Source organism: Lepus europaeus, chromosome 9, assembly GCF_033115175.1.
Source record: "Lepus europaeus isolate LE1 chromosome 9, mLepTim1.pri, whole genome shotgun sequence".
Classification (NCBI taxonomy): Eukaryota; Metazoa; Chordata; class Mammalia; order Lagomorpha; family Leporidae; genus Lepus; species Lepus europaeus.
In genome coordinates, this window is record NC_084835.1 from 27,112,229 (window position 1) to 27,139,684 (window position 27,456).

The 27,456-nt window shown below is 43.3% G+C and overlaps 2 protein-coding genes across 2 annotated transcripts in view; one reads left to right on the forward strand and one right to left on the reverse strand.

Annotated features, from left to right (window-relative positions):
- DCP1A (decapping mRNA 1A) overlaps positions 1-27,456 on the reverse strand; it is a 58,053-nt gene that overhangs the window by 16,134 nt on the left and 14,463 nt on the right. Inside the window, exons 4-6 of the mRNA XM_062201097.1 lie at positions 13,662-13,728; positions 9,018-9,156; positions 4,430-4,543 (exon numbers count right to left, since the gene is read on the reverse strand). Of these exons, the coding sequence (XP_062057081.1) occupies positions 4,430-4,543; positions 9,018-9,156; positions 13,662-13,728 (320 nt within the window). The remainder of the gene's footprint in view (positions 1-4,429; positions 4,544-9,017; positions 9,157-13,661; positions 13,729-27,456) is intronic.
- The window catches only part of CACNA1D (calcium voltage-gated channel subunit alpha1 D), a 505,293-nt gene continuing 504,628 nt past the window's right edge, over positions 26,792-27,456 (forward strand). The window contains exon 1 of the mRNA XM_062201090.1: positions 26,792-26,924. Coding sequence (XP_062057074.1) covers positions 26,792-26,924 — 133 coding nt within the window. The remainder of the gene's footprint in view (positions 26,925-27,456) is intronic.

The window sequence follows — 27,456 nt, forward strand, 5'->3', positions numbered from 1 at the left end:
TTCTCCATATCCTTACCAACATTTGCAACTTTGTTTTATTGCTATTAGCCATCTAATGGCGTGAAGTAGCTCACTGTGGTGAAGATTAGCTTGTCCCTAAAGACCGATGATGTTGAGCACCGTATGCTCATTGGCCATTTGTATATATTAGAGAACTGTCTATGCAGGAGTTTTGCCTATTTTTGAATTGGGTTAACTCCTTTTTATACATATTATTTTTAGAACAAAATGGGTCAAAATTCATATCACAAGGAAGTACTAGAGGGGCCAGTGCTGTGGCGTAGTAGGCTAAGCCTCTGCCTGCAGTGCCAGCATCCCATCTGGGTGCTGGTTCAGGTCCCAGTGGCTCTTCTTCCAATCCAGCTCTCTGCTATGGTCTAGGAAAACAGTGGAAGATGCCCCAAGTGACTCAGCCCCTGAACCCGCGTGGAAGACCCAGAAGTTCCTGGCTCTTGGCTTCAGATCAGTCCAATTCTGGCCACTGCGACCATTTGGGGAGTGAAGCAGCAGATGAAAGACCTTTCTCTCTGACTCTCCTCTCTGTAACTTGACCTCTCAAATTAAAAACAAAGAAAAAAGAAAAGCACTAGAAAATAACATTAGGGGCAAGGGCCAGTGTTGTGGCATAGTGGGTTAAGCCAATGCATACAATGCCAGCATCCCCTATCTGTGCACAGCTCTGAGTCCTGCTGCACCACTTCTGTCTGGGAAGAGAGAGGATGGATGATTGACCAAATACTTGGGCCACTCCCACCCATGCAGGAGACCCAGCTGGAGTTGCAGGTTCCTGGTTTCAGCCTGGTCCAGCCATGGCTGTTGCAGGTATCTGGGGAGTGAAACAGCAGATGGGAAATTTGTCTCTCTCCTTTCAAGTAAATAATAAATGCTAAAAAAAACTCCAACTAATGAGCCATGGCGCCGGCCCAGTTTATTGATTTTTTTAAGCTACATGAAAGCAATCTATATTATGTTACAGTCCTGAGAACTACTCCTCGTTTTTGTCTAATGAGTACTTTCAAAAGTCACTTTACAGTTTCCATTGTCTAAACTAACATTTAGATAATACCTACTTTAAAAAGCAGACACACATTGGAACCATTATGCAGAACTTAAGGAAATTTTTCAGGTAATAAATATTAGCTTTTAAAAAAGAGTTATTTATTTGAAAGGCAGAGTTAAGAGAGAGAGGGAGAGACTGAGAGATCTTTCATCCACTGGTTCACTTCCCAGATGGCTGTAACAGCTGGGGCTGGGCCAGGCTGAAGCCAGGAGCCAGGAGCTTCTTCTAGATCTCCCATGTGGATGGCAGAGGCCCAAGCACTTGGGCCATCTTCTGCTGCTTTCCCCAAGCCATTAGCAGGGAGCTGGATTGGAAGTGGAACAGGTAGGTTTTGAACCAATGCCCATATGGGATGCCGGCATCGCAGGCAGCGGCTTCACCTGCTACCTCAAGACACTGGCCCCAAGAGACACTATTTTTATCTAACGAGAAAAGTGATCAAACAACAGAGCATGTAGAAACCTCACCATAAAATAAATCTGAGGCTTCAAGAATGGCATGACCCAAACAGTAAATTTTATGTAAGGTCCATATGTACAGCAGCATAATGAAATCACTCAAGCCATTTCTCCCCAGTCCACATCAGTGTCCTTCATCTGGCTTTTACAGGAGCCTCCAGTCTGGTCTCCCAGCCTTAGTCCTTACCATTCCTTTGCCTGTTCTTAATCCAGCAGCCAGAGCAATCCTGATAAGCATAAGTCAGATCATGGCGTTCTTTGGCTTAAGTGCATCCAGGGCAGGGCAAGCTTTGGCACAGCAGATGAAGTTGTTTCTTGGGACCCCTGTGTCCCATATCAGGGTGCCTGGGTCAATCCTAGCTAGTCTGCTTCCAATCCAGCTTCCTGTAAATGCGCACCCTGGGAGGCAGCACATGATGACTCAAGTACTTGGGCCCCTGCCCCCACATGGGAGACCCAGATGGAGTTCCAGTTTCGTATCAGCTCTTCCTCTCCTGGTCGTCGCACTGGACACACTATGTGGCAAGCACTAGTGACTACAGGAAGTAAAAAGCAGAACAAACTAGGGAAACAGTTCCAAGGGGGTTTTAATATAGTGAATCATGAAACTGAAATGGAATTTAATACTTGATCACGGCCTGGCAGCATTATTTGTTGCTTGGCACTAGGTGGCAGTCTCATGAAGCAAATGTAGTATCTGTGTGCAGGCGATGATTACAGACTGGAGCCGGTTATAGTCAATCATGTGGTTTCTGATAACACTCACATTGTAAAACTTTACAGGATTTTGTCTCTTTTTTTTTTGTCTGTTTTAAAAAATGGCATTTAAAAAGCATGTGAGAAACAAAGGAATGGTGGCAACACAAGCACTGGGGGTATACCTCCCCCGAGCGCCTGCCTGCAGACGCATCGCTGGGGCTGCTGACGAGAGGTGGAGAACTGTGGCTTGCCACCCTCATCTTTCACCTTTCAATGCAATGCTTTAAAATTCTTAAGGTGCTTTTTTCCTTAGTCCATTTTTACCATTCTCACTAAGTTAGGCAGTGTAGAATTCTTTCTTTCTTTTTTTTTTTTTGGACAGAGTGGACAGTAGAGGGAGACAGAGAGAAAGGTCTTCCTTTTTGCCTTGGTTCACCCTTCAATGGCCGCCGCGGTAGGCACGCTGCGGCCGGCGCACCGCGCTGATCCAATGGCAGGAGCCAGGTGCTTCTCCTGGTCTCCCATGGGGTGCAGGGCCCAAGCACTTGGGCCATCCTCCACTGTACTACCTGGCCACAGCAGAGAGCTGGCCTGGAAGAGGGGCAACCGGGACAGGATCGGTGCCCCGACCGGGACTAGAACCCGGTGTGCCGGCGCCGCAAGGCGGAGGATTAGCCTGTTAAGCCACGGCGCCGGCCTGAATTCTTTCTTTTTTTTTAAGATTTATTTATTTATTTGAAAGGCAAGTTACACAAAGAGAGAAGGAGACACAGAGAAAGAGAGAGAGAAGTCAGTCTTCCATCTGCTGATTCATTCCCCAGTTGGCCGCATCAGCCAGAGCTGTGCCGATCCAAAGCCAGAAGCTTTCTCCAGGTCCAGGTCTCCCAAGCAGGTGTAGGAGCCCAAAGATTTAGGCCATCTTCTACTGCTTTCCCAGGCTATAGCAGAGAGCTGGATCGGAAGTGGTGCAGCTGACACTTGAACCAGCACCCATATGGGATGTTGGCACTGCAGGCGGTGGCTTTACCCACTACGCCACAATGCTGGCCCCTGTAAGAATTCTTAACCCCATGATTCCAGAAGCGAAGAGGAAGTGACTCATGATTCAGAATAGGTCATCAACAGGCCCACTGAACACCTCTGGTTGATAAAATGAACAGAAGGTATCTACAAACCCTGCCTTCTCTTTTTATGTGTATGTTTGTGTGTCTGTATGTGTTATGCATAAAATTTACTTCTTTGAAAGGCACAGTGATAGGGAGAGAGGGAAAGACAAAGAGAGACAGAGATATTTAATCTGCTGGTTCACTCTCTAATGTCCACAACATTTGACGTGATCAGGCCGAAGCTGGGAACCTGGAACTCCATCTGGGTCTCCCATGTGGGGGCAGGGGCCCAAGTATTTGAGTCATCATGTGCTGCCTCCCAGGGTACGCATTTACAGGAAGCTAGATTGGAAGCAGACTAGCTAGGATTGACCCAGGCACCCTGATATGGGACACAGGGGTCCCAAGAAACAACTTCATCTGCTGTGCCAAAGCTTGCCCTGCCCTGGATGCACTTAAGCCAAAGAACGCCATGATCTGACTTATGCTTATCAGGATTGCTCTGGCTGCTGGATTAAGAACAGGCAAAGGAGGGGTTGGCGCTGTGGCTCACTTGGTTAATCTTCTGCCTGTGGCGCTGGCATCCCATATGCGTGCCGGGTTCTAGTCCCGGTTGCTGCTCTACCAGTCCAGCTTTCTGCTGTGGCCTGGGAGGGCAGTGGAGGATGGCCCAGGTGCTTGGGCCCCTGCACGGGTATGAGAGACCAGGAGGAAGCACCTGGCTCCTGGCTTCGGATCGGCATAGCTCTGGCGGCAGCAGCCATTTGGGGAGTGAACCAATGAAAGGAAGACTTTTCTGTCTGTCTCTCTCTCTCACTGTCTAACTCTGTCAAAAAAAAAAAAAAAAAAAAAAAAAAAAAAAAAAAAAAAGAACAGGTAAAGGAACGGTAAGGACAAAGGCTGGGAGACCAGAGTGGAGGCTCCTGTAAAATTCAGATGAAGGACAGTGATGAGGATTAGGGAGAAAGATTCTGGGTGATGTCATTATGCTGAGTACATACAGACCTTGACAGGTAAGTAACAAATCAAACTCACACTGCAATAAAGCCCTTCAAAACGTTTTTTGTCTGTTACTTTGACACAGCCAGGGTTTTCACTGTACAAACCTTATCTTGTGACCCGGAGGGTGTGTCTTCCAGAGTCTCAGTGCTTCCCAGGTTGGAGAGGTGAGTACTTGGCTGTAATCCAGGGCTGGAGATATTGGAGTCACCCATCTGATTCTTTAAAGAAGTAAAATGAAAAGTACATCATGTGAAAAAAAGTTTGCCTTCTATTATTTGGTTTATAAAACAGCATTTAGGGTTATCAGTAAAGCTATTTTAAAAAACAAGCTAAAATCCATTGTTGGTGGGAATGTAAACTAGTACAGCCACTATGAAAGACATTATGGAGCTTCCTCAGAGATCTGAAAATTTATCTACTATATGACCCAGCCATCCGATTCCTAGATATTTACCCAAATCAAACAAAATCAGCATATGAAAGAATTATTTGTACCCCCAAGTTTACTGCAGCTCAATTTACAATAGCTAAGACAATGGAATCAACTCAGATGTCCATTAACTGATGACTGGACAAAGAAAATGTAGCATGTATACACTGTGGAATACTGTCTTTAGTAATAAAATGGATGTAACTAGAAATCATTGTGCTTACTGACATAGAGCAAGTCTCAATGACAAGTATCATGTGTATTCTGATATATGGTAGCTGATATAGAATACAAAAAATCTACAGGAACGAAATGGTCATTTTGGGACGACAGTTGTTTATTCTCCTGTGCAACTGTGGTCTGCCTACTTTTTACTTGTTGAATATTATAATTAGCGGCAAATTAAGCCTGTGAATGTAGTGTAGATTAAAATTATGTATGCATGGGGTTGGCGCTGTGGCATAGTGGGTAAAGCCGCTGCCTGCAGTCCCGGCATCCCATATGGGTGCCGCTTAGAGTCCTGGCTGTTCCATTTCTGATCCAGCTCTCTGCTATGGCCTGAGGAGGCAGCAGAAGATGGCCTTGGGTCATCTGCACCCACGTGGGAGACCCTGAGGAAGCTTCTGGCTCCTGATTGGCACAGCTCCATTGTGGCCTTCTGGGGAGTGAACCAGATGGGATGGAAGACACCTCTCTCTCTCACTCTGCCTTTGCCTCTCTGTAACCCTGCCTTTCAAACAAATAAATTAATCTTTAAAAAAAAATATGTCCGCAAAAACTGATGGGGGGAAGATTAGGGGAGAAGCAAGGGAGTGAGGGACATGTGGTTGTCTTCTTGGAACTATACCTAACAATAGGTAGAATAATGCATAAAATCTGTCCTCTTTATATTAATAAAAAAATCTGGCTTGTAAAAAAAAAAAACACAAAAAACAAGAAATCCTCCAAAATGTTTGCTCTAGACTGTCATGTAAATAATTTATAAAATTTCTAGAAAGCTAAGTACCTAAACAATTTTAGTTGTTACTTTTATCAGTTTTAAGGAAGAGACAATGGTATTACTTTATTTGTATACCCACTACCATGATGGCTACCAGACTTCCATCAACCCACAAGGCTCCCGTACGCTGTCCCAGTGTAGTCACATCCTCCCTCTACTGCTGATCTGTCACTGTTGCTATTTTTCAAAAATGTCACACAAATGGCATTTAAGTGGAATACTGGCTTCTTTCTCTGACACTCATCCATGCTGTTATATGGTATTAACAGTTCATTTCTTTTTATTGCTGAGTAGTCTTCCATTATATGATCATATTATATTACAGTCTGTTTATTCTCCTACAGAAGGAGATTTATGTTGTTTCAATTTTTTGGTTATTACAATACAGCTTCTGTAAGTATCTGTATAGGTTTAAGTGTGGGAAAAGTTCTACTTCTCTGTGGTAAACACGTAGAAGAGTGTGGTAAACACGCTCTTCTAAAAAGTTTTATACTTTCCATTTAGATCTATGATCGATTCTTATTTTTGCATATGATGTATTTATGCATTTAGGTTAAGGTTGTTTTGTTTGCATATGGATATTCAATTGTTTGAATGCCATTAAAATTCTTGTTAACTTGCATAGGACCCTAAAAGTGAAAAAATATAGTTACAAAGATTTATTTATTTGAAAGGCAGAATTATAGGAAGAGGGAAGAGGAGAGAGAGAAAGAGAGAAATCTTCCATCTGCTGGTTCACTTCCCAAATGACCCCAACAGCCTGGCTGAAACCAAGAGCTAGAACTCCATCCAGGTCTTCCATGTGGGTGGCAGGGCCCCAAACACTCAGGTGATTTTCTGCAGCTTTCGCAGGTACATTTACAGGGAGCTGAATTGGAAGTGGAGCAGCTGGGACTCAAACTGCAGCCTATATGGGAAGCTGCAGGTGATGGCTTAACATGACGTGCCATAATGCTGGCCCCTGAAAATATTTTTGTTCTTCAAAAGAAACCTCAAAAATAATCACTGGGATAGACATGGAATGATACATTTTTAACAACTTAAGTTTTTTTTATATTTGGGCTATGTGATCCAGTATCTGGTATTACTGATGCCAAAAGATATAACCAAAAACCGTTTAGAAAACTCAAGACATTAGATTTTTTAAAAAAGCAGCCTTTTCAAAGTTCAGTCTGGGGACAATTAGTTCTCTTGCTACCATATTATAAAAACATGTGCTTACTACAGGAGAGGCAAATGTTAAATTAAGGCATTACACTTTTTTTCCTATTCAAATGACTTAATCCTTGTATTATTTCAGAACATCACAGGGGTGAAATTGTTTGCAAAAGCTTGCAAAATGTCTTCTACCATATCCCTTTCTGTGCAACAACACCATCAACCAGCCACCAATCTCACTACTGGGAATGCTTGGAATTGAATTATATTACAGAAAACATAAACATTGTTCACAGCAAATCCTTAAAACACAAAGTGCAAATGTTCAGAAACACATAGGAAGCTGGAGTCTCCCTTTAAAAAAAAGAAAAAAAAAATCCAGATTTGTCATTTGCAGAAACTATCTGGCAGCACCAGGTCATTCGGCATTAACTGGCTGGGACTTCGCTGCAAATGATCGCTGTCAGGGAAGTGGCTCTCTGGCCTACTTTACCCACTGCCACTGCTCACCTGGCTCTTGGGGCACTTGAGTTTGCAATACTCGAACATAAGCTGCATAGACTGTTTATGATATGTTGTACTTTAATGTAAGGTATTGAGAACTTCATGTTTTTTCGATACTTGTGTAGGGCTTTTCTTGATGGTTCATTTTGTTAATGACTACTAGGACGAGGGGACTAGACAATCACAGCCAGATCTGCTGGTAGTAATTTTTATAATACATGGTATAAATCTTACGATTGTCAAAATCCTTTAATTTACCAAGTCAAGAAATTCATCTGAAGGAAAAAATTAATGCTGTACATGAAGATTTAGCTACAAAGTGTTCCTATTAGAATAGAAAGAGAAATCTACGCTATCATTTATGGGAGACTGGGAAGAAGTACCTGGCTCCTGGCTTCGGGTCGATGCAGCTCCGGCTGTTGCGGCCATCGGGGGAGTGAACCAACGGACAGAAGACCTCTCTCTGTCTCTCCCTCTCACTGTCTGTAACTCTACCTCTCAAATAACAAAGTATTTTCAGTGATTATGCTGGGTGGCTGGGTGATGGAATTAAATTCCACCCAAACCCAGGGTTATATTCTGTGGCAAGAAACAACTCAAAGTGTACCAGTTATGAAGGTGCTTATTGGAGAGTTTTAGGTTTTTTTTTAAGATTTATTTATTTGAAAGGCAGAGCTATGGGGGGTGGGGGTTGTCTCCTGTTTGCTGGTTCACTCCCCAAATGGCTGCAGAGGCTAAAGCTCGGCTGATCTGAAGCCAGGAGACAGGAACTTCTTTCGACACGGGTACAGGGGCCCAAGCACTTGGGCCATCTTCTACTGCTTTCCCAGGCCTTAGCAGAGAGCTGGATTGGAAGTGCAGTAGCCAGGTCTCAAACTGGCACCATATAGGATGCCAGCACTGTAGGCGGTAGCTTTACCTGCTATGCCACAGTGCCAGTCCCCAAGAATTTTAATTTTTTAAACTATCTTTAATCATTATAAATGGGGGCCGGTGCTGTGGTGCAGTGGGTTAACGCCCTGGCCTGAAGCGCCAGCATCTCACATGGGTGCCAGTTTGAGACATGGCTGCTCCACTTTTGATCCAGCTCTCTGCTATGGCCTGGGAAAGCAGTAGAAGATGGCCCAAGTCCTTGGGCCCCTGCACCCGCATGGGAGACCCAGAAGCTCCTGGCTCCTGGCTTCGGATCGGTACAGCTCCGGCTGTTGTGGTCAACTGGGGAGTGAACCAGCAGATGGAAGACCTCTCTCTCTCTTTCTCTCCTCTCTCTGTGTAACTCTGACTTTCAAATAAATCAAGAAATCTTTAAAAAATAATTATTATAAATGCCCCTCCCACAAAAGTCTGACATTTCGGGCTGTTGGCATCCCATATGAGCGCCAGTTTGAATCTGCACTGCCCTGCTTAAAATTCAGCTTCCTGCTATGTGCTTGCAAAAGCAGTGGAAGATGGCCCAAGCTCTTGGGCCCCTGTCACACAAGTGGGAGACCTGGATGGAATTCCAGGCTCCTGGATTTGGCCTGGACTAGCCCTGGCTATTGTGGCCATTTGGGGAGTGAACCAGAAGATTCTTCCCTGGTCCACACCCAGAGAACCTTACCCTCTCGTACTCATCCTTGGCTCTGCTCAGCATCTCCAGGATGTCGATGGGCCGGTGGTCGCTGCAGCCATTGGCCTGGTTGGGACTCTGTTTATCCCGAGCAGCTTGTTGCGATCGCCTTGTCTCCTCTTCTACCACGCTAGAGGAGGAGAGCTGGATTTTAGAAAAGCCTCTTTAGACACAATCTGACCCAAGAAGTCTTTTGCTGTCCATCTTCCAAGGGTATGCTAACAGGGTCACATGATGCCTGTATCCTCCCAGCACATCAATACACAGCCTCGGTCATTTCATTCCGAGAAAATATAATTTTTACTTGTTCACTACACTGCCAACCAATATATTTCACCTTTAAAAGACAAAAACACAGGGGCCAGTGCTGTGGCATAGTGAGTAAATCTAATGCTTACAAGGTAGGCATCCCATATGAACACTGGTTCAAGTCCTGGCTGCTCCACTTCTGATCCAGCTCCCTGCTGATGGCCTGGGAAAACAGTGGAGGATGGCCCAAGTCCTTGGGCCCCTGCACCCACATGGGAGACCCAGAAGAAGTTCCTGGCTCCTGACTTTCAGATGGGCTCAGCTTTGGCCATTGTGGCCATTTGAGGAGTGAACCAGTGGATGAAGGATTTCTCTCTTCATTCCATTCTCCCTCTTTCCGTAACTCTGCCTTTCAAATATATAAACAAATTAAAAAAAAAAAAAAAAAAAAAAAAAGGCCGGCGCTGCGGCTCAATAGGTTAATCCTCTGCCTGCGGCGCCGGCACACCGGGTTCTAGTCCCGGTCGGGGCGCCGGATTCTGTTCCGGTTGCCCCTCTTCCAGCCCAGTTCTCTGCTGTGGCCCGGGAGTGCAGTGGAGGATGGCCCACGTGCTTGGGTCCTGCACCTGCATGGGAGACCAGGAGGAAGCACCTGGCTCCTGGCTTCGGATCAGCGCAGTGCGCCGGCCACAGTAGCCATTGTGGGGTGAAACAATGGAAAAGGAAGACCTTTCTCTCTGTCTCTCTCTCTATCCACTCTGCCTGTCCAAAAAAGACAAAAACACAGAATTCCTTCCTAGAGTTGGTGGAGACACATATGTCAAAAATTCTGTGAAAGTGTGTCCTTTTTTTCCTAGAAATATGTCAAAATCAGTCAACCTAGCTTATAAAACACATTTGAAACTGGACAATGCCAACACACAGGTATAGCCACACTGTTGAGCAACCCATAGTGGAAAAGTTTGTACTGTCCTTAGGCTAGCAAGAGGAAGATTCACTTCTTGAAATAGATGTCTTGGTCAACCTTTGAACATTAATGATAATAAAAGCAAACAACAGGTCTTCCCTAATCTTCTTAACATGGAAATTAAAACTTTTTTTTTAAAAAGATTCATTCAGTTTTTGGTCCCAACCATAATAAACAGGCACACCTTCCATGGGATTTTATGGTACAGAATTTTGGTAACTTTATTAACTGAGAAGTTTCTAGACATTCGTGACAGCAGGCAACAAAATATTTCAGTAGTGAAGGATTGCATGGAAGAAGAGGAATAGGAGAATGGGCTGCAAGGGCTGGGCTCCTCACTGTCAGTTCACGGCTTTCTTTTTTTTTTTTTTTATTTGACAGGCAGAATTGGACAGTGAGAGAGACAGAGAGAAAGGTCTTCCTTCCGTTGGTTCACCCCCCAAATGGCTGTTACGGCCGGCGCGCTGCGCCAATCCGAAGCCAGGAGCCAGGTACTTCTTCCTGGTCGCCCATGTGGGTGCAGGGCTCAAGCACTTGGGCCATCCTCCACTGCCTTCCTGAGCCACAGCAGAAAGCTGGTCTGGAAGAGGAGCAACTGGGACTAGAACCCAGCGCCCATATGGGATGCCGGCCCTGCAGGTGGAGGATTTACCAAGTGAGCCACGGTGCCGGCCCCAAGTTCATGGCTTTACAATTGTCTGTCCAATAACTTGGACTGGCACATTTTCCAAAATTTTGACCACAGAATCTTCCTAAGGTAGAATTCCTATTTGGGGAATGCTGCTTTACAGTAATGTGTAGTTTCTCTATCTAGATTCTCATAGTTCTGGATAAGATGGTCATATTTAAAACAAACGGGCTTCATGGGAGAGTGAAAGAAAATTGGCCAAACATGACTTACTGACAAGCCACACCAGCCTGAATCTACCTTCCTAAAGGATGTCACATAGCTGATTTCCACCCACCTCTGACCATGCTGGTACTCAACTCTCCCTGACCAAGGCACACTCTGTGATTCTGGTTCAAAAGAACATTTAGAATAATTACCACTGCTAACTTGCAAAACTTGTTGTATGTCGTCTTACAACGCCACTGCTACACGCAGAAGCTTGCAGGAGTGGCAATGCACTAAACAGAAAGGAAGCCTGACTTTGCAACTGCTTCCAATTCAAAGTTTATGAATAGTGTTCCTGCTTCTCTCCCTTCCTCCCGAACACCAGAATAAGCCCCTATGACTGTGAGGTCAGCAATAAAGTTCACTCCTGTAAGTTGTCCAAATTTTCAACCATCTATGTGGGTAAATAATCCAACAAGCTTTTAACTGTTAAAACCAGCTTCTGACAGACTGCATTTCTTCTTTAAGACAGTCAGCATCTTTCAAGTTTCATGGGTTTTCAGCTTTGCCACACACCCAGATAATATCCCAATTTTGATGGAGTACAGGTCTGGAAGCTTAATCGGTTTCCTACACAGCTTTTCAGCTTTATAAATATCTTTCAGAATTTTTTTTATAGGGTGGCCATCAAAAAGGTGATGGGAGGAACTGTATTTGATAGGACACTGACACACATTTATTTTGATAGACAGTATGCCAAGAAGAGTTTTACCAGTATTTCTAGTGAGTATAATTCTGAATTATGTAATAATCAGAGGCATATGGAGGCAGAGTTAGAGCAAAGAAAGATGGTCTTTTATCCTTGGTAACCAAAAGGGCATCTACAACAGAGTTCATGGTAACATAAGGCATTCTTGTCAGCCATAAATAGGGCAGACACTGAAAAACTCACTATCCACACTTTAATGGAGGCATTTAATCGCTCTCCATACTGCCCTGCTTCTTAGTCAAACACATGAAAATTTAAACAAAGTCCCTCTTATGGGCATCTCCGGTGTAAGAACCAAGAATGTTCTTCTGCAACCCCTTGCTTCCTGTTTGTACTTCCTCATCTTATTTCTGGTCCAACCCTCTACTTCCAGCTAGGTCTTCAGTTTTCAGTTTCATCTACCATTGTGCATTAACGGTACCATTTACCTTGATGGAGAAAAATGGGCAATCTCTCAAGAGATGTTAGAGCTAAAACAGCCAGATTCTCTCACTCAACTGTTTTTATTTACAGTAGAAAGTGTCTTTAAATGAACACATTCCAAAGTCTAGATGTTTAAGAAAAATATTCTACATTTTTGATATCCATGAATCAACAAACCTATATTTCATAAAGTAACCAAAGTAAGCTACCTGTGCTACCACTTTCAAAACAAAACAAAACAAAAAAGACAGTCAAATAAATGGTTTTGTTGAAAAAAGTTTTATCATTTTTAGAGAAGAGATGTTCTAAAAATAAAGTGTTTTCAAATATGAGTAACTGTACGTCCAGAGGGAGCAATGTCCTCAGGGCCGGCTCTTCGCTCCAGGAACTCGCAGCCAGAACAGACAGTAGGCAGGAAGCTGAGAAACACCCAAGCAGGATGTTATTTGTCCCCGATTATCACTTGGCTTTAGCTATGCCTACTTTCTTTAAAAATGCATGTATACCTGGAATTGAGGTTTGGGAGTTAATTATTTATACCTCTATGAGAATTAACTTAAAAATAGACTATTACAACTGAAAAGCAGCAGCAGAAACGCTGCCCACTGGAGCACTCTCTCCAGAGGCTCTGTAGCCCCACAGGCCCTGCCTACACCACAGTGTCTTATGCTACCATGGTCTGGTTTGGCTATCCAGCTATGTGGACACAAATGGTAGCTTCTATGAGCTAGTTGGAGAAAGGACAATGAGGTACTATTTAGTCTGCGTCAGGAACAAGTTCACTTAAAGGAATTAAACACGGCCATGTGCGGGAGTTCTCTGTCAGACTACCAACTACAGACCTTCATTATAGTGAGATCTGCACAGAACTAAATCAGAGCCACTTTGTAAATGGTGGTTAGGCTGTATGTGTGTGTGATGACAATGATAACCTCCAGAACTAAGCAGTTGGGCAACCCTAAGCTATACGTTCAACATTAAAGTTTCTAGTTAAATTATGCTCTGTCTGTAGGACTATATACAACACAGCCATCATAAATACTACAGAGGAAAATTAAATGTTCCAGAAAATGCTGATGACATGAAAAGCAGGACATATAATATCATCCAATTTGTGGAAAAAATAATCACAAGCATAAACCTAATATACAAATAATAGAAAGGAAAACTGGAAAGAAACAGATTAAAATGCTAATATCCAGGGTAGCACGATTATAGGTAATTTTAAATTTAAGCTTTGCTGCCTTTTTCAAATGTTTGGCAATAAAAAGGAAACTTGAGGGAAACATATGAGTTAGCAGACTTTAGTAACAAAGAGAGGTGGGAAGGAGAGCCATTTTCTATCTGCTGTATACCATTAATTCAGTCTATGTAGTTAAGGGAAATACTTACTCAGCCATGAGTTTTGCTATGCGGTGACAGTCATTCTTGTCATAAAACCAGATACTGTATATTGACACTTGAAAAACAAAGAGGAAAAAAAGGATGAGAGAAAATGAGGTTTCAATATTTGGGTATATGTAAATACTTACTATCATCAGCATGGAATGTCACTGATTGTCCCAACAGACTCTCCAAAAAAACTTTCCCTCAAAACCCTGCTTAACAAATCAGGACAAAAAAACCCATTCAGATGAAAATTCCAAGAAATATTTGGTTTTAGATGTTATTAGATCTCACTGATCCTGAATTAGTGTAAGGTTGTATCATTATATATGTATTACCAAGAAAGAAAAGAGAGCATGGTACTGTGGTGGAGCAGCTGAAGCTGCCGCTTGTGACATGCTGTTGGAGTGCTAGTTTGAGTCCCAGCTGCTCTGCTTCTGATTCAACCCCATGCAAATGTGCGTGGGAAACCAGCACAAGAAGGCCAAAATTCTTGGAACTCTGTTACCCATGCGGGAAACCCCGAAGGAGTTGTGGGCTCCTGGCTTTGACCTAGTACAGCCCCAGCAATGGAAGCCATTTTGGGGAGTGAGCCAGAGGATGGAAGATCTCTTTTTCTGTTTGTCTTTCACATCAAATAAATACATAAATAAATGAAAGGAAGAAAGAAAGAAGGCTGACAATTAAGATTCAATACTGATTCTAAGATGCATGCCAAATTGGATTTTTTCTTTCGTAAAGATTTATTTATTTGCAAGGCAGAGTTACAGAGAGGCAGAGGCAGAGAGAGAGAGATCTTCAGTCCACTTCCATCCACTGGCCCCAGATGGCTGTGATGGCCAGAGCTGGGCTAATCCAAAGTCAGGAGCTTCTTTCAGGCCTCCCATGTGGGTACAGGTGCCCAAGCACTTGGGCCATCGTCTACTGCTTTCCCAGGCCATAGCAGAGAGCTGGGTTGGAAGTGGAACAGCCGGGTCTAGATCTGGCACCCGTATGGGATGCTAGTGCTGCAGATGGCGGCTTTACCTGCTATGCCACAGTGCCAGCCCTCCCAAATTGATCTTAATTATTGAAAACTAAGTTCACTAACTAACCAAACCCTAGAATCTTTGAGTCTCTTTAAACTTAAAAACATAGAATTGAGAGGCAGGTGTTGTGGCACAGAGTTACCACTGTTTGCTATGTTAGCATCTTGTGATGAATGTCAGTTTCAATCCCTGCTGTTCCACTTCATATTCAACTCCCTACTAACCACTTAGAAAGGCAGCAGATGATGGCCCGAGTACATGGGCTCCTGCTAGTCATGTGGGAGCCCAGATGAAGTTCCTGGCTCCTGGCTTTGGACTAGCCTAGTCCTAGCGATTGCAGCTATTTAGGGGAGTGAGCCAACTGATTTAAGAGCTTTGTCTTTTTCATTACAGATCCAACCTATAATCAACTGCTGATTTATGAAATAGCCTTGCTCAGTCACACTTCTTTTACTATTGTTTTTATTCCTAGTATAGTGATTAACACAAAAAAAGCACTAAAAATTTTGTTTGCATGATAAATGAGCTTAAAAAACTAATGTGTGGCCGGCGCCGTGGCTTAACAGGCTAATCCTCCGCCTTGCGGCGCCGGCACACCGGGTTCTAGTCCCGGTCGGGGCACCGATCCTGTCCCGGTTGCCCCTCTTCCAGGCCAGCTCTCTGCTGTGGCCAGGGAGTGCAGTGGAGGATGGCCCAAGTGCTTGGGCCCTGCACCCCATGGGAGACCAGGAGAAGCACCTGTCTTGGGATCAGCGCGGTGCGCCGGCTGCAGCGCACCTACCGCGGCGGCCATTGGAGGGTGAACCAATGGCAAAAAGGAAGACCTTTCTCTCTGTCTCTCTCTCTCACTATCCACTCTGCCTGTCAAAAAATAAAAAATAAATAAATAAATAAAAATAAGTTAAAAAACTAATGTGAATGGAAGGGGAGAGGGAGCAGGAAAGGGGAGGGTTGCGGGTGGGAGGGAAGTTATGGGAGGGGGAAGCCATTGTAACCCATAAGCTGTACTTTGGAAATTTATATTCATTAAATAAAAGTTTAATAAATGAAAAAACAAAAACAAACAAACAAACAAAAACCACTAATTTATCTGAAAGGCAGAGAGATTGAGCGCATGGACAGAGTTCTTCCATCCACTGGCTCACTCCCCAAATGCCCAGAGCCAGAGCTGACTCAGGCCCAAGTCAGGAGTTCGGAACTCAGTCTGGGTCTCCCACGTTGGTGACAGGAATGGAAGGACTTGAGCCATCATCTGCTGCCTCCCAGGGTGCACATTAGCAGGAAGCTGGATAGGAATTGGAGGAGCCAGGGCTCAAATCAGGTACTCTGATATGGGTTGCAGGAAAGCCAACATCTTTACTGCTATGCCAAATGCTTACCCTGAGGATAAATTAACTTTATTTTTAAAGATAACAGTACAGAGAAACTACTATAAATACTTGTTGGATAAGATAGAGCACAAGTACTAAATATGTAAGTTAAACACAAGGATGGGTAAAGCTCACTGCTACCATGTACACCCACCATGACACTCAAAGCTCATTGCAACTTGTACCTCCTGTGATACTTACAACTATGACATTAGAAGGACAGGTATCACTACCTCCTTTTTAAAAATCAAAGTTTTATTTTTTAAAAGATTTATTTATTTATTTGAAAGTCCGAGTTACACAGAAAGAGAAGGAGAGGCAGAGACAGAGGTTTTCCATCCATTGGTTCACTCCCTAACTGGCTGCAATGGCTGGAGCTGTGCCGATCCGAAGCCAGGAGCTTCTTCTGGGTCTCCCACGTGGGTGCAGGCTCCCAAGGACTTGGGCCATGTTCTACTGCTCTCCCAGACCATAGCAGAGAGCTGGATAGGAAGTGGAGCAGCTGGGACTCGAACCGGCACCCATATGGGATGCAGGCGCTACAGGTGGCGGCTTTACTCGCTAAGCCACAGCATCGGCCCCCCAAAATCAAAGGTTTTATTTTTGAAACAAATGTATCTTCACATGCTATTGTGAAAAACAGGTCTCTGTGTCCTTTCAAGGTTGTCTCCCTCAATGGTAACATTTCACAAAACTACACTCTCCTATTATAAGCCAGGAAACAGAAATTGATTAGTCAAGATACAAAACATTTCCTTGGCCACAAGAATCCCTGGTGACCTTTTATAGCTGCATCCACCTTCCTTGGTTCCCTCCGGTAAACACTAATCTGTTCGTCATTGTACATTACCGTCACTTGAAGATATTGTATATAATGGAATCATACAGAAAGCAACCTTATAAGACTGACTTTTCTGATTCAGCAAAATTATCTAGAGAACTCCCTGCTCATCCTAGTTGTGCCCTGTATCAAGAATTTCTCTTTTTTACCCAGTTTTCCACCCTTTGGAAATACCAGTTTAACTATCATCCAGCTAAGAATATCTGGGGGTGTTTCCAGTTTTGGGCCATTATGCATAAAGCTGCCATGAAGAGTTTCACAGTTTTTGTTTTAAACAGATAGAAAGTAAGGAGTTGGGGGAGAGGGTGACAGACAGAGATCTTCCATCCACCTGTTTATTTCCTAAATGGCCACAAAAAGCCAGGAGCCTCATCTGGGTCTCCCTTTTGATGGCGGGGTCCAAGTATGCGGGCCATCATCCACTGCTTTCCTAGGCATATTAGCAGGGAGCTGCATCCAAAATGGAGCACCCAGGAATCCAACCAGTGTCCACATGGGACACAGGTGGCAGCTTAACCTGCTGTGCCACAGCTGGCCCCTACACAGAATTTGTATGTGAATATAAATTTTCCTTTTTCTGGGTTAAATGCCCGAGAATACAGTTCGACGGCAATTGTGTGTTTAGTTTAATGAAAAACTGTTAACGTGTCATCCAGTGTGGCTGAGCAATTTCACTTTCCTACAATTAATCTATGAGTATTTTGGTTTCTATAGGCTTGTATGTTTTGTCACTATTTTTAATGCTGATTTAATGTGATACCTCATTGAGGGGGACTTTGTCAATGTATCTTCTTTTTTTAAAGTTTTAAATAATATTTATTTATTTATTTGAAAGGCAGAGTTACAGAGGCAGAGGCAGAGAGATAGGTCTTCCATCCACTGGTTCATTCTCCACATGGCCGCAACTGCTGGAGCTTCCCTGATCCGAAGCCAGGAGCTGGGATCCAGGAGTTTCCTCTAGGTCTCCCACGTGGGTGCAGGGGCCCAAGGACTTGGGCCATCTTCTACTGCTTTCCGAGGCCATAGCAGAGAGCTGGATTGGAAATGGAGGAGCCGGGACTCGAATCAGTGACCCTACAGAATGCTGGTAGTGCAAGCGGTAGCTTTACCTGCTATGCCACAGTGCCAGCCTTGCCAACATATCTTCTTTAGTGTCAATACCTGTCTTTTGCCTCTCCCAATTAGATTTTTTTTTGTTTTACTGTTGAGTTTTAGATACTAGTCCTCTGATGGATATGTTTTAAAACTATTTTCCCCGGGGCCAGTGCTGTGGTGTAGCAAGTAAAGTCGCCACCTGCAGTGCCAGCATCCCATATGGGTGCTAGGTCAAGTCCTGGCTGCTCCACTTCCAATCCAGTTCTCTGCTATGGCCTGGGAGAGCAGTAGAAGATGGTTCAAGTCCTTGGGACCCTGCACCTGTGTGGGAGACCCGGAAAAAGCTCCTGGCTCCTGACTTTGGATCGGCGCAGCTCCAGCTGTTGTGGCCAATTGGGGAGTGAACCAGTGGATGGAAGACCTCTCTCTCTGTGTAACTCTGACTTTCAAATAAATAAATTAAAAAAAAAATTTTTCAAATAAATAAAAAAAAAAAATTTCCCCCAAGTCTGTAGTTTGTCTAGTCCTGTTAGAGGGAAAGTTTTTGATAAAAAAAAAAATTACTTATTTTGATTTCTTTGAAAGGAACTGTGAAGAGAGGGAAAGAGAGAGGGAGGGAAGGAGGTAGAGGGATAAATAGATCTTTCATCCTCTTGTTCACTCCCCAAATGCCTGCAGTAGATAGTTTGGGGCCAGATAAAATCCAGGTTAGAACTCAATCCATGTCTCCCACATGAATGGCAGGAACCCAGGTACTTGAACCGTCATTTGCTGCCTCGAAGTGTGCATACTAGCAGAAAGGTGGATAGGAAGTAGAGCCAAAATTTGAACTGGCTCGGCACTGCGTAGTGGTTAGTTAAGCTGGTACCTGCTGTGCTGACATCCTGTGGGTACCAGTTCCATACCCGGCTGCCCCACTTCTAATTCAGCTCCCTGATAACGTGCCTGGGAAAACAGTGGAAGATGGCCCAAATGCCTGGGTTCCTGCCACCTATATGGGAGATGCAGAAACTGCTCCAGGCTCCTGGCTTCAGGCTGGCACAGCCCTGGCCATTGCGGCAATTTGGGGAGTGAACCACTTGATGGAAGATCTCTCTCTGAAACTCTGCCTTTCAAATAAATTAAAAAAAAAAAAAAATCTAAAAAAAAAAAAAAAAAAAAAGACTTGAACTAGGCACTCTGATACAGGATGTGGCCATCCTTTGTAGTGTCTTAACTGCTGCGCCAAATGTCTGCCCCAGAAGTTTTAAATTTTCAAAGTCTAATTTATCAATTTTTTTTTTATTGAAGATGCTTTTGGTGTCAAATCTCTTTTCTTAGTTCCACTTCCAACATTTTTCTTGAATGATTTATAGTTTTACAATTAAGTTGCAATCCACTATGATTTTTTTAAAATGTCATTATCCCCGAATTTTTTTAAAGATTTATTTACTTATTTGAAAGTCAAAAGCTACAGAGAAGGAGAGGTAGAGAGGTAGAGAGGTAGAGAGGTAGAGAGAGAGAGAGAGAGAGAGAGAGAAAATCTTTCACCTACTGGTTCCCTCACCAAATAACTGCAATGGTCAGGGCTGGGCCAGGCTGAAGCCAGGAGCTTTATCTGGGTCTCTTACATGGGAGCAGAGACCCAGGGATTTGGGCCATCTTTCATTTTAGAAAGCCACTACTAATAAGCTATTTTAATTGCAAATTATTGTCACCATGAATTAAGGCTTTCAGTCCATAAAAGACTCTATGGCAAATCACAACTTTAAAAGTTCCTTTCTCAGCAGAAATAAAAATCTGATTAGATTTTCTGTTGATGTCATAGGTTGAATTAAAATATTACTGAGGGGTGGTAGTCCAGCCTGGTGGTTAAGGTACTGGTGGGGAAGTCTCGTCCTATATTGGAGTGCCTAGGTTCAAGTCCTGGCTCTATGCCCAATTTGAGTTTTCTTGGGAATCAGAAGTGATGGCCCAAGTATTGGGTCTCCGCCAAACACATGGGGAGACCTGGATTGAGTTCCCAGTTTCTGGCTACTGAGGATGGGCACTCTCTCTGTCTCTCAAATAAACAAATAAAAATTTAAAAACACTTTTTTGACACACAAAGTGAATGAACAGCTTCATTTTAAGGAATGTAGATCATGAAGTATTTTTCCTACCCTTCTCTGGCAGGAGAAGCCTCCAATCACACTAACAACCGCCCTAAACCCTTGAACCCTATGTTTTGCCAAGCGTCCTGCACTATATGAGGTCAGCCCAGGTTGATCAGTTTCTAAAGCATTCAGCCTGGTGTGAACAATTTGCCCTGTTTGGAATTCATTTTTATAGTACCTCTTTGTTCACAGAATTTCAAAGTACTACCAGCGCTTCAATCAGAATCCTAAGAAATTTTGCAATGCTTTACATAATCTAAGGCAACAAATTAACTCAGTTTTGACATCACAGTGGAAGGAACACAGAAACAGCCTTGTTATGGAGGAGATAATCATTAGGCATTATCTACTGCCTCTTTATCTATTAGTCTCTTAGTAGTTGAGACTTGCACCAACACAGAGTAAATCAGATCAGGGCTTTGAAAAGATTCCATATATGGCAATCACACACAACCAGCTTTCTTTAAATATACCTCTTCCAACCTTGGCCAAAGAAAACCCAAACCATCAAAGTCCAAATACAAAAGATTTGTTTTTTTCCTAACGAACTATACAGTCTATACACAGTCATATAAATTATAGTGGTGAGAATAAGTTTATGATATGCAATTACACCAGGCTCACCAGAATAACACACTTTTCTGGTTAGCCCACGCAATTAAGTATGTTTTCACAGGGGATTCTGCATCGAACTCCTAGGGAAAAATTTATATTGATAATCAAAGTCCAGCAGAACTACCAATTCATTAGGACAAACCCTCCCTTAAGTCTCTTTCCCTTTGAAGAAATACAATGTAATTTAGAAACAAGCTGAATGCCTTCTACTCTTGTACATTATCAAATAACCTGCCAAAAAAAAAAAAAAAAAAAAAAGCCAAGTACTTTCAAAGGCATGTTTGCAGAAGAAATAAAGATAAGGGAGCCATAATGATAGCTTAATGGGTAAAGGCTAAGAGTCACACTCGATTCTGCCAGAAACAGACCTGTAGAGGTTCAGACACGCATCCAAGAATCAGCTCTGCCTGCCAACCTATCAGATGCTCATGCATGCAACTGGCAAGAAGGCCCAGGTCGCTGCCACTAAGCCTGTCACTGTCACTCATGAGGAAAGACAGACAAGTTCTCTAGATAGCCAGAACTGTAGAGGACCTTGTCTCCAAACCAAAGCTAAGTATTCTTCCCTCAAGAGAAGGGAAACGCAAAGGCCCAGCACATGCTGCCAGCCATTCACTTGCTGAAACATTTTTTTTTTAATGATAGTAATTTTTAAAAAAGATTTATCGATTTATTTGAGAGGCAGAGTTACATAGAGAGAGAGGGAGAGATAGAAAGAAAGGTCTTCCATCTGCTGGTTCACTCCCCAGATGGCTGGAGCTGAGCCGATCAAATCTGACCCCAGGAGCCAGGAGCTTCCTCAGGGTTTCCCACCTGGGTACAGACTGTTACTGTTTTCCCAGGCCATAGCACATAGCTGGATCAGAAGAGGAGCAGCCGGGACCTGAACTGGCACTCAGATGGGATGCCGTGCAGCAAAAAGAGGCTTAGCCCACTACCACAGTGCTGGCCCCCTGAAACATTCTGAAATAACTGTCCCTTAAGACACCACTGAGAGTTTAAGTTGCTGGCAATACAGTATCATTCTGCTGTGGCAAACAATGATGGAACCCTGCTTAATATAGGGCTTCTCTCAAGATGAAAGCAAACTACTAAATGGATACCTATCATGTGTGGTGACTGCTGACAGATGTCCTTGGTAAGTCATGCTGTGTGGGCAAGTCCCTGGAGACCGAGGGGTATGGCAGACATTTGATTACCCTCAGACTATACTTCCATGAACAATGCCAAGATGCAGGTAGGAAGCTCGAAAATCAAATGTTTCCCATTGTTTTCAAATGAAGGCTCTTGGGGCCGGTGCTATGGCGCAGCGGGTTAAGGCCCTGGCCTGAAGCACTGGCATCCCATATGGACTCCGGTTCTAGTCCTGGCTGCTCCTCTTCTGATCCAGCTCTCTGCTGTGGCCTGGGATAGCAGAAGAGGATGGCCCAGGTTCTTGGGCTCCTGCACCCATGTGGGAGACCCAGAGGAAGCTCCTGGCTCCTGGCTTCGGATTGGCGCAGCTCTGGCCATTGCAGCCATCTGGGGAATGAACCAACGGATGGAAGACCTCTCTTCTCTCTCTTTGCATCTCCTCTCTCTGTGTAACTCTGACTTGCAAATAAATAAGATAAAATTTTTTTTTAAAAAGAAGGCTCTTTTCTTTTGAAAATAGAAAAAATATTGCTATTGATAAAAATGCACAGTATTTGGATTCTGTTAATACTGAGGAATTTTAAAAAGTTGACAGGAAGAGTTTTTGACTTTCCTGAAGAGCCCTGCAGAAGACCCAGCGAACTACTGTGACCTGATGGTAGACTTCACTTTGCTTTCTTTCTGAGAGGTAAATGGCACACACAAGATCCAGAAAATCCACATTAATTTGAATCCTTTGTAAAATCTTTTGAGCCCTCTAGAGATGCTGTGAAAAGTCACAAAAACAGAGCTGGGGATAATTTTCCTGCATACGTTATAGCTTTTTTTCATTTATTATTTAGATCTTTCTAAAAGGACTAGAGAAAGCTAGAGATTTTCTTGGTATGGTGCTGAGCAGAAAACAGGGTCTGATAAAAAAAGCTTTATTAGGGGATGGTTTTAAGTCCTAAGTCTTCTAATTTGTGTTTAATAAACAAGTAGATGTTAGTATTTAAATTTTAAAAACTGAGCTCTTTTACTACAACCTTAGTGTTCAGTGATACTGTGAGAAGGGTGCTTTTTTTGGCTGAATAGGTAAGGTGACCATATCATATTTCTCAACCTTACTTATATGCACACAGCATCATCTCCCTGCCTAAGGGTTTGCAGCCTACCAAAATCAGTCTTTGTCTTCTCACTCTTACCAAACCTTTTGGTGTTGACAGAGCTACTAGGCCTATTCCTGTCTTAAAGGGAATGATTTCTCACAGCAGAATCATTTTTTTTTGCACCAGCCAGGACAGACTTAAACTTATTTATCAATAGCCTGTATGCTTGAAAGCATTACATATTGCAGATCTTGATTGTATTCAAAGCCCATTTTCTTATTTCTTTTTCTAGTGTAGGAGATCTTTGTCACTAATCTGGGAAATTTTATAAATTTTACCACCGGTAAGCGCCGTGGCTCACTAGGCTAATCCTCCACCTGTGGCGCCAGCACCCCGGGTTCTAGTCCCGTTCGGGGCGCCGGATTCTGTCCCGGTTGCTCCTCTTCCAGTCCAGCTCTCTGCTGTGGCCCGGGAGTGCAGTGGGGGATGGTCCAAGTCCTTGGGCCCTGCACCCACATGGGAGACCAGGAGAAGCACCTGGCTCCTGGCTTTGGATCAGCGTGGTGCACGGGCCACAGTGTGCTGGCTGCAGCGGCCATTGGGGGGTGAACCAACCGCAAAGGAAGACCTTTCTGTCTCTCTCACTGTCTACTCTGCCTGTCAAAAAAAAAAAAACAACCAAAAAAAAAAAAAAAAAAAACAAACAAAACTTAGGACAGGCAATTTAAAAACACTATTCTGTAAGCTCTTCAGTTTATATATATATATATATATATTTTTTTTTTTTTTTTTTGACAGGCAGAGTGGATAGAGAGAGAGAGAGAGAGAGAAATGTCTTCCTTTTTGCTGTTGGTTCACCCTCCAATGGCCGCTGCAGCCGGCGCATCTCGCTGATCCGAAGCCTGGAGCCAGGTACTTCTCCTGGTCTCCCATGGGGTGCAGGGCCCAAGGACTTGGGCCATCCTCCACTGCCTTCCCAGGCCATAGCAGAGAGCTGGCCTGGAAGAGGGGCAACCGGGATAGAATCCGGTGCCCCAACCGGGACTAGAACCCGGTGTGCCGGCGCTGCAAGGCGGAGGATTAGCCTGTTAAGCCACGGCACCGGCCTTCAGTTTATAATTTTAAAGTTTGGTACCACTTTATAAATTAAGTCAAGTATAAAGATACTTACAAGAGACAGTGCTTCCATAATCTCCTTTTATTTAAAAAAATTTTATTTATTTAATGGAGAGGTAGAGTTACAGAGAGAGGGAGAGACTGAGAGAAAGGTCTTCCATGTGCTGGTTCACTTCCCAGATGACCAGAGCTGAGCTGATCAGATCCAAAGCCAGGAGCCAGGAGCTTCTTCCGGGTCTCCTATGCGGGTACAGGAGCCCAAGCACTTGGGACATCTTCAAATGCTTTCCCAGGCTAGCAGAAAGGTGGATCTGAAGAGGAGCAGCTGGGACTCGAATCGGCACCCACATAGGATTCTGGTACTGCAGGCGGAGGCTTAGCACATTACGCCACAGCACCGGTCCCAGGTAATCTCTTTTTTGACATTATAACCTCAGTATAGGATTTTTACACATGAAATGACCAGTGAGCTTCTTAAGGAATTAGGAAAATAAACCAACAATACCACAACTGCTTATCCCTGTTTTTTTAAAACCATGAAGCATGAAAACCAAGAAAGTCATGCTTTCTGCCTCTGCTTAGGATTTACAGCCACCATTGCCTCACAGTACTGACCACTCCTTAAGGCAGAGCTTCCAAGGCATGAGCTGTAAATGATTATGAGTATCCCAAAGGCTGGACACATCCACCAACAGCTCTCTGTTCATCCTAGTGGCCCATAAAAATACAGCCAGTTTTATGTATCATAAAGGATCGATGGGGAGCATGTCCTTTGATCCCATGGAGATGAGTTCCTATTTCCTAGGCTTCCAAAAACCCAGTTAGGGCAATGGGAAACAGGTCAACTTATGGTGTAAGAAAAGGGGGGGGCATGGAGAGAAGTGGGTATTTGGCTGAGCAGTTAAGATGCCTGCATCCACTACTGGGGTACTTAGGTTTGATCTCTGCCTCTGGCTTCTAACTCCAGTTTCCTGCTAACGCAGACCCTGTGAAGCAGTATGATGGCTCAAGTAACTAGATTCGTGCTACCCACATGGGAGACTTGGATTGAGTTCCAGGCTTGCAACTTTGGCCTTCATCCAGCTCTAGCTGATGCCGACATCTGGGGAGTGAACTGGAAAATAAGGCCTCTCTGTCTGTCTCTGCCATTCAAATAAATAAATACAATTTTGAGGGGTGGGGACTTTTTTCTCCTTTGGCCAATTTCTACTCTTTTAGATGGTCTTCTGCAAATTTACTAAGAGATCGCCCAAATCACAGTTGTAAGCACAAATACTGATAAGACCTCAGGGTATGGTGGGATCCAGAACTCTAGCTGACTTACAGGAATGTCAAGTGCTGTGTGCCTATGCATGCCATTGTGTCACAAGGAGAAAAAGTGTAGGCATCCTGGAAGGTGTGTGCATCTATAAAAGATCCCATTTTTTAAAATGTTGGCACCAAATACTTATCCTGCGCTTCCCTTTTACTAAAAAGAAAAAGCTGAGCATGCCTGCAGGTGAGGATTCTGTCGGCCACTCCCCTTTGCCAGATCACCCAGGGCACTGAAGATGCAGGGCTGAGGCTGATTTAGTATTCTGCCTACTTTGGAGTGGCTTCAGTCTTCTTGGACTAGTGTCTGTTCTGTGTTGCAATTTTTACAATCACACTGAATTTCACTACGTAAACAGAAGGTAAAATCCATACATTACATGTTAAGTACACATTTCTGTTACTGAGATATTAGCAACTCAATATTTCTTTTGAGTTCTCAAAAGAAAAACCATTAGAAGTATTAAATAGTTAACATAATTATCTGAGAGAAATGGTGCATGCATGGTTCATTTAAAAATCTTTATAATTAAGAAAGCACTACAATAAAAAAACAGAAAAACTGTTTTTATCTGACAATACTGATTTACAGGGATTGGTGTGTGTGTGTGTGTGTGTAGCCATTAATTAATTAATAAATCATAACAAATTAACAAAATCAAAACAAACAAAATAAATCATTAACAAATCATAACAAAAGGAACCTGCTTTGAAAATTCTGAAATATTCCTGGACTTAAAAATTTACCAAGAAGGTACTTGGAAGAGGTTTTACCAGATTACTGAGCAGCTGCCTATGAGACAGAGAAAGCAACGTGTTTTTAAAACATCTGACATCGCATGCAGTGTCACCGAGTCAGCCATGGATGGGGCCTTAGTCCTTCTACGTTTTCAAGATGTTGTTACCTCTCCAGTCTACAAATGTGGCAACAGCAAGGCGCTCTGCTTATCTCAGTGAAGGCCAGACTAATGCAGCTGCCACAGATCCTCTCCCCTCCACTGATTACAGAATCACCAACCACAGCAGCGCTGCAGCAGATGGAGGAACACCGCTGCCTTTCTTCAAGCTACGGAAAAAGCACGGTGCTGAATTCAAAGCACACAAAGAATGAACCGTGGACCATTTCCTACTGTTTATAAATTCCTCTTTCAGTTTGGAGGCAGAACTCACATTTTGTGACTTGGCAAATTATAAACTTATCTTACAGGGAAATTTCTTGCACTGTGCTTTAAGTCTGAAGATTTGTGCCAAATGCCAACAGCCACTTACCATCTCTACTGTTCCGAGTCTTGCCCTTGAACCGAGAAAGGGCAAGCAGAGACTTAAAAAAAAAAAAGCACACACTACAGCACTTCTTCTGCTAAAACTTTCCACCTGGCAGCTGCATTTTCAACACCATGGAAATGAAACTCTCTACTTTTTCTAGTGATCTCATTTTAATTAAAAATGCTCTATGTCAAGAGACTGATGCCCGATATAAAGGAAAAGTTGTGAGTGAAGCAGAAATGAAGAAGGGTTTCCCCCAGGCTTCTGGAGGTAAGTTCTTAAAAATATTAAATAGTATTTTTATTTTCAAATGTACTTGTAACAAAGCTAAAAAGCAACATAGTAGGCTAACAGCTACATGGCCATTAATGAAATGCTCTCTTCAGGAAATTTCAGATCACATTTACTGGCATGCAATTACTTTTAAAGTGTTTTATACAAAACACTAACTTGCTACTATTTTAAAGTGCCAAGGCAGAAGAGGATTCAGGACCTATTTGGGTTCTTTTGGAAAACTGAAAAGGACTTTGTTTATTTTTCCAAAACTACTTTTGGATAATAGGAAACATTTAAGCACTATGAAAAGTGGCACTCAGTGGGAGATACCATGCCTTAAGGTACTGGGTTGAAGAAACACACAAAGTTGTCCTTGTTAAAGATGACTACCTTCCAGTAAAAAGATGCTAAGTCTAACATGAACATGAAGTAAAAGTAACCCCTTCTCTGTTGGTTACAACTACCATTACATATTGGTACAAGGACAGAACAAAGTTAGGTCTGAGAAGACATCTAGACTATACAT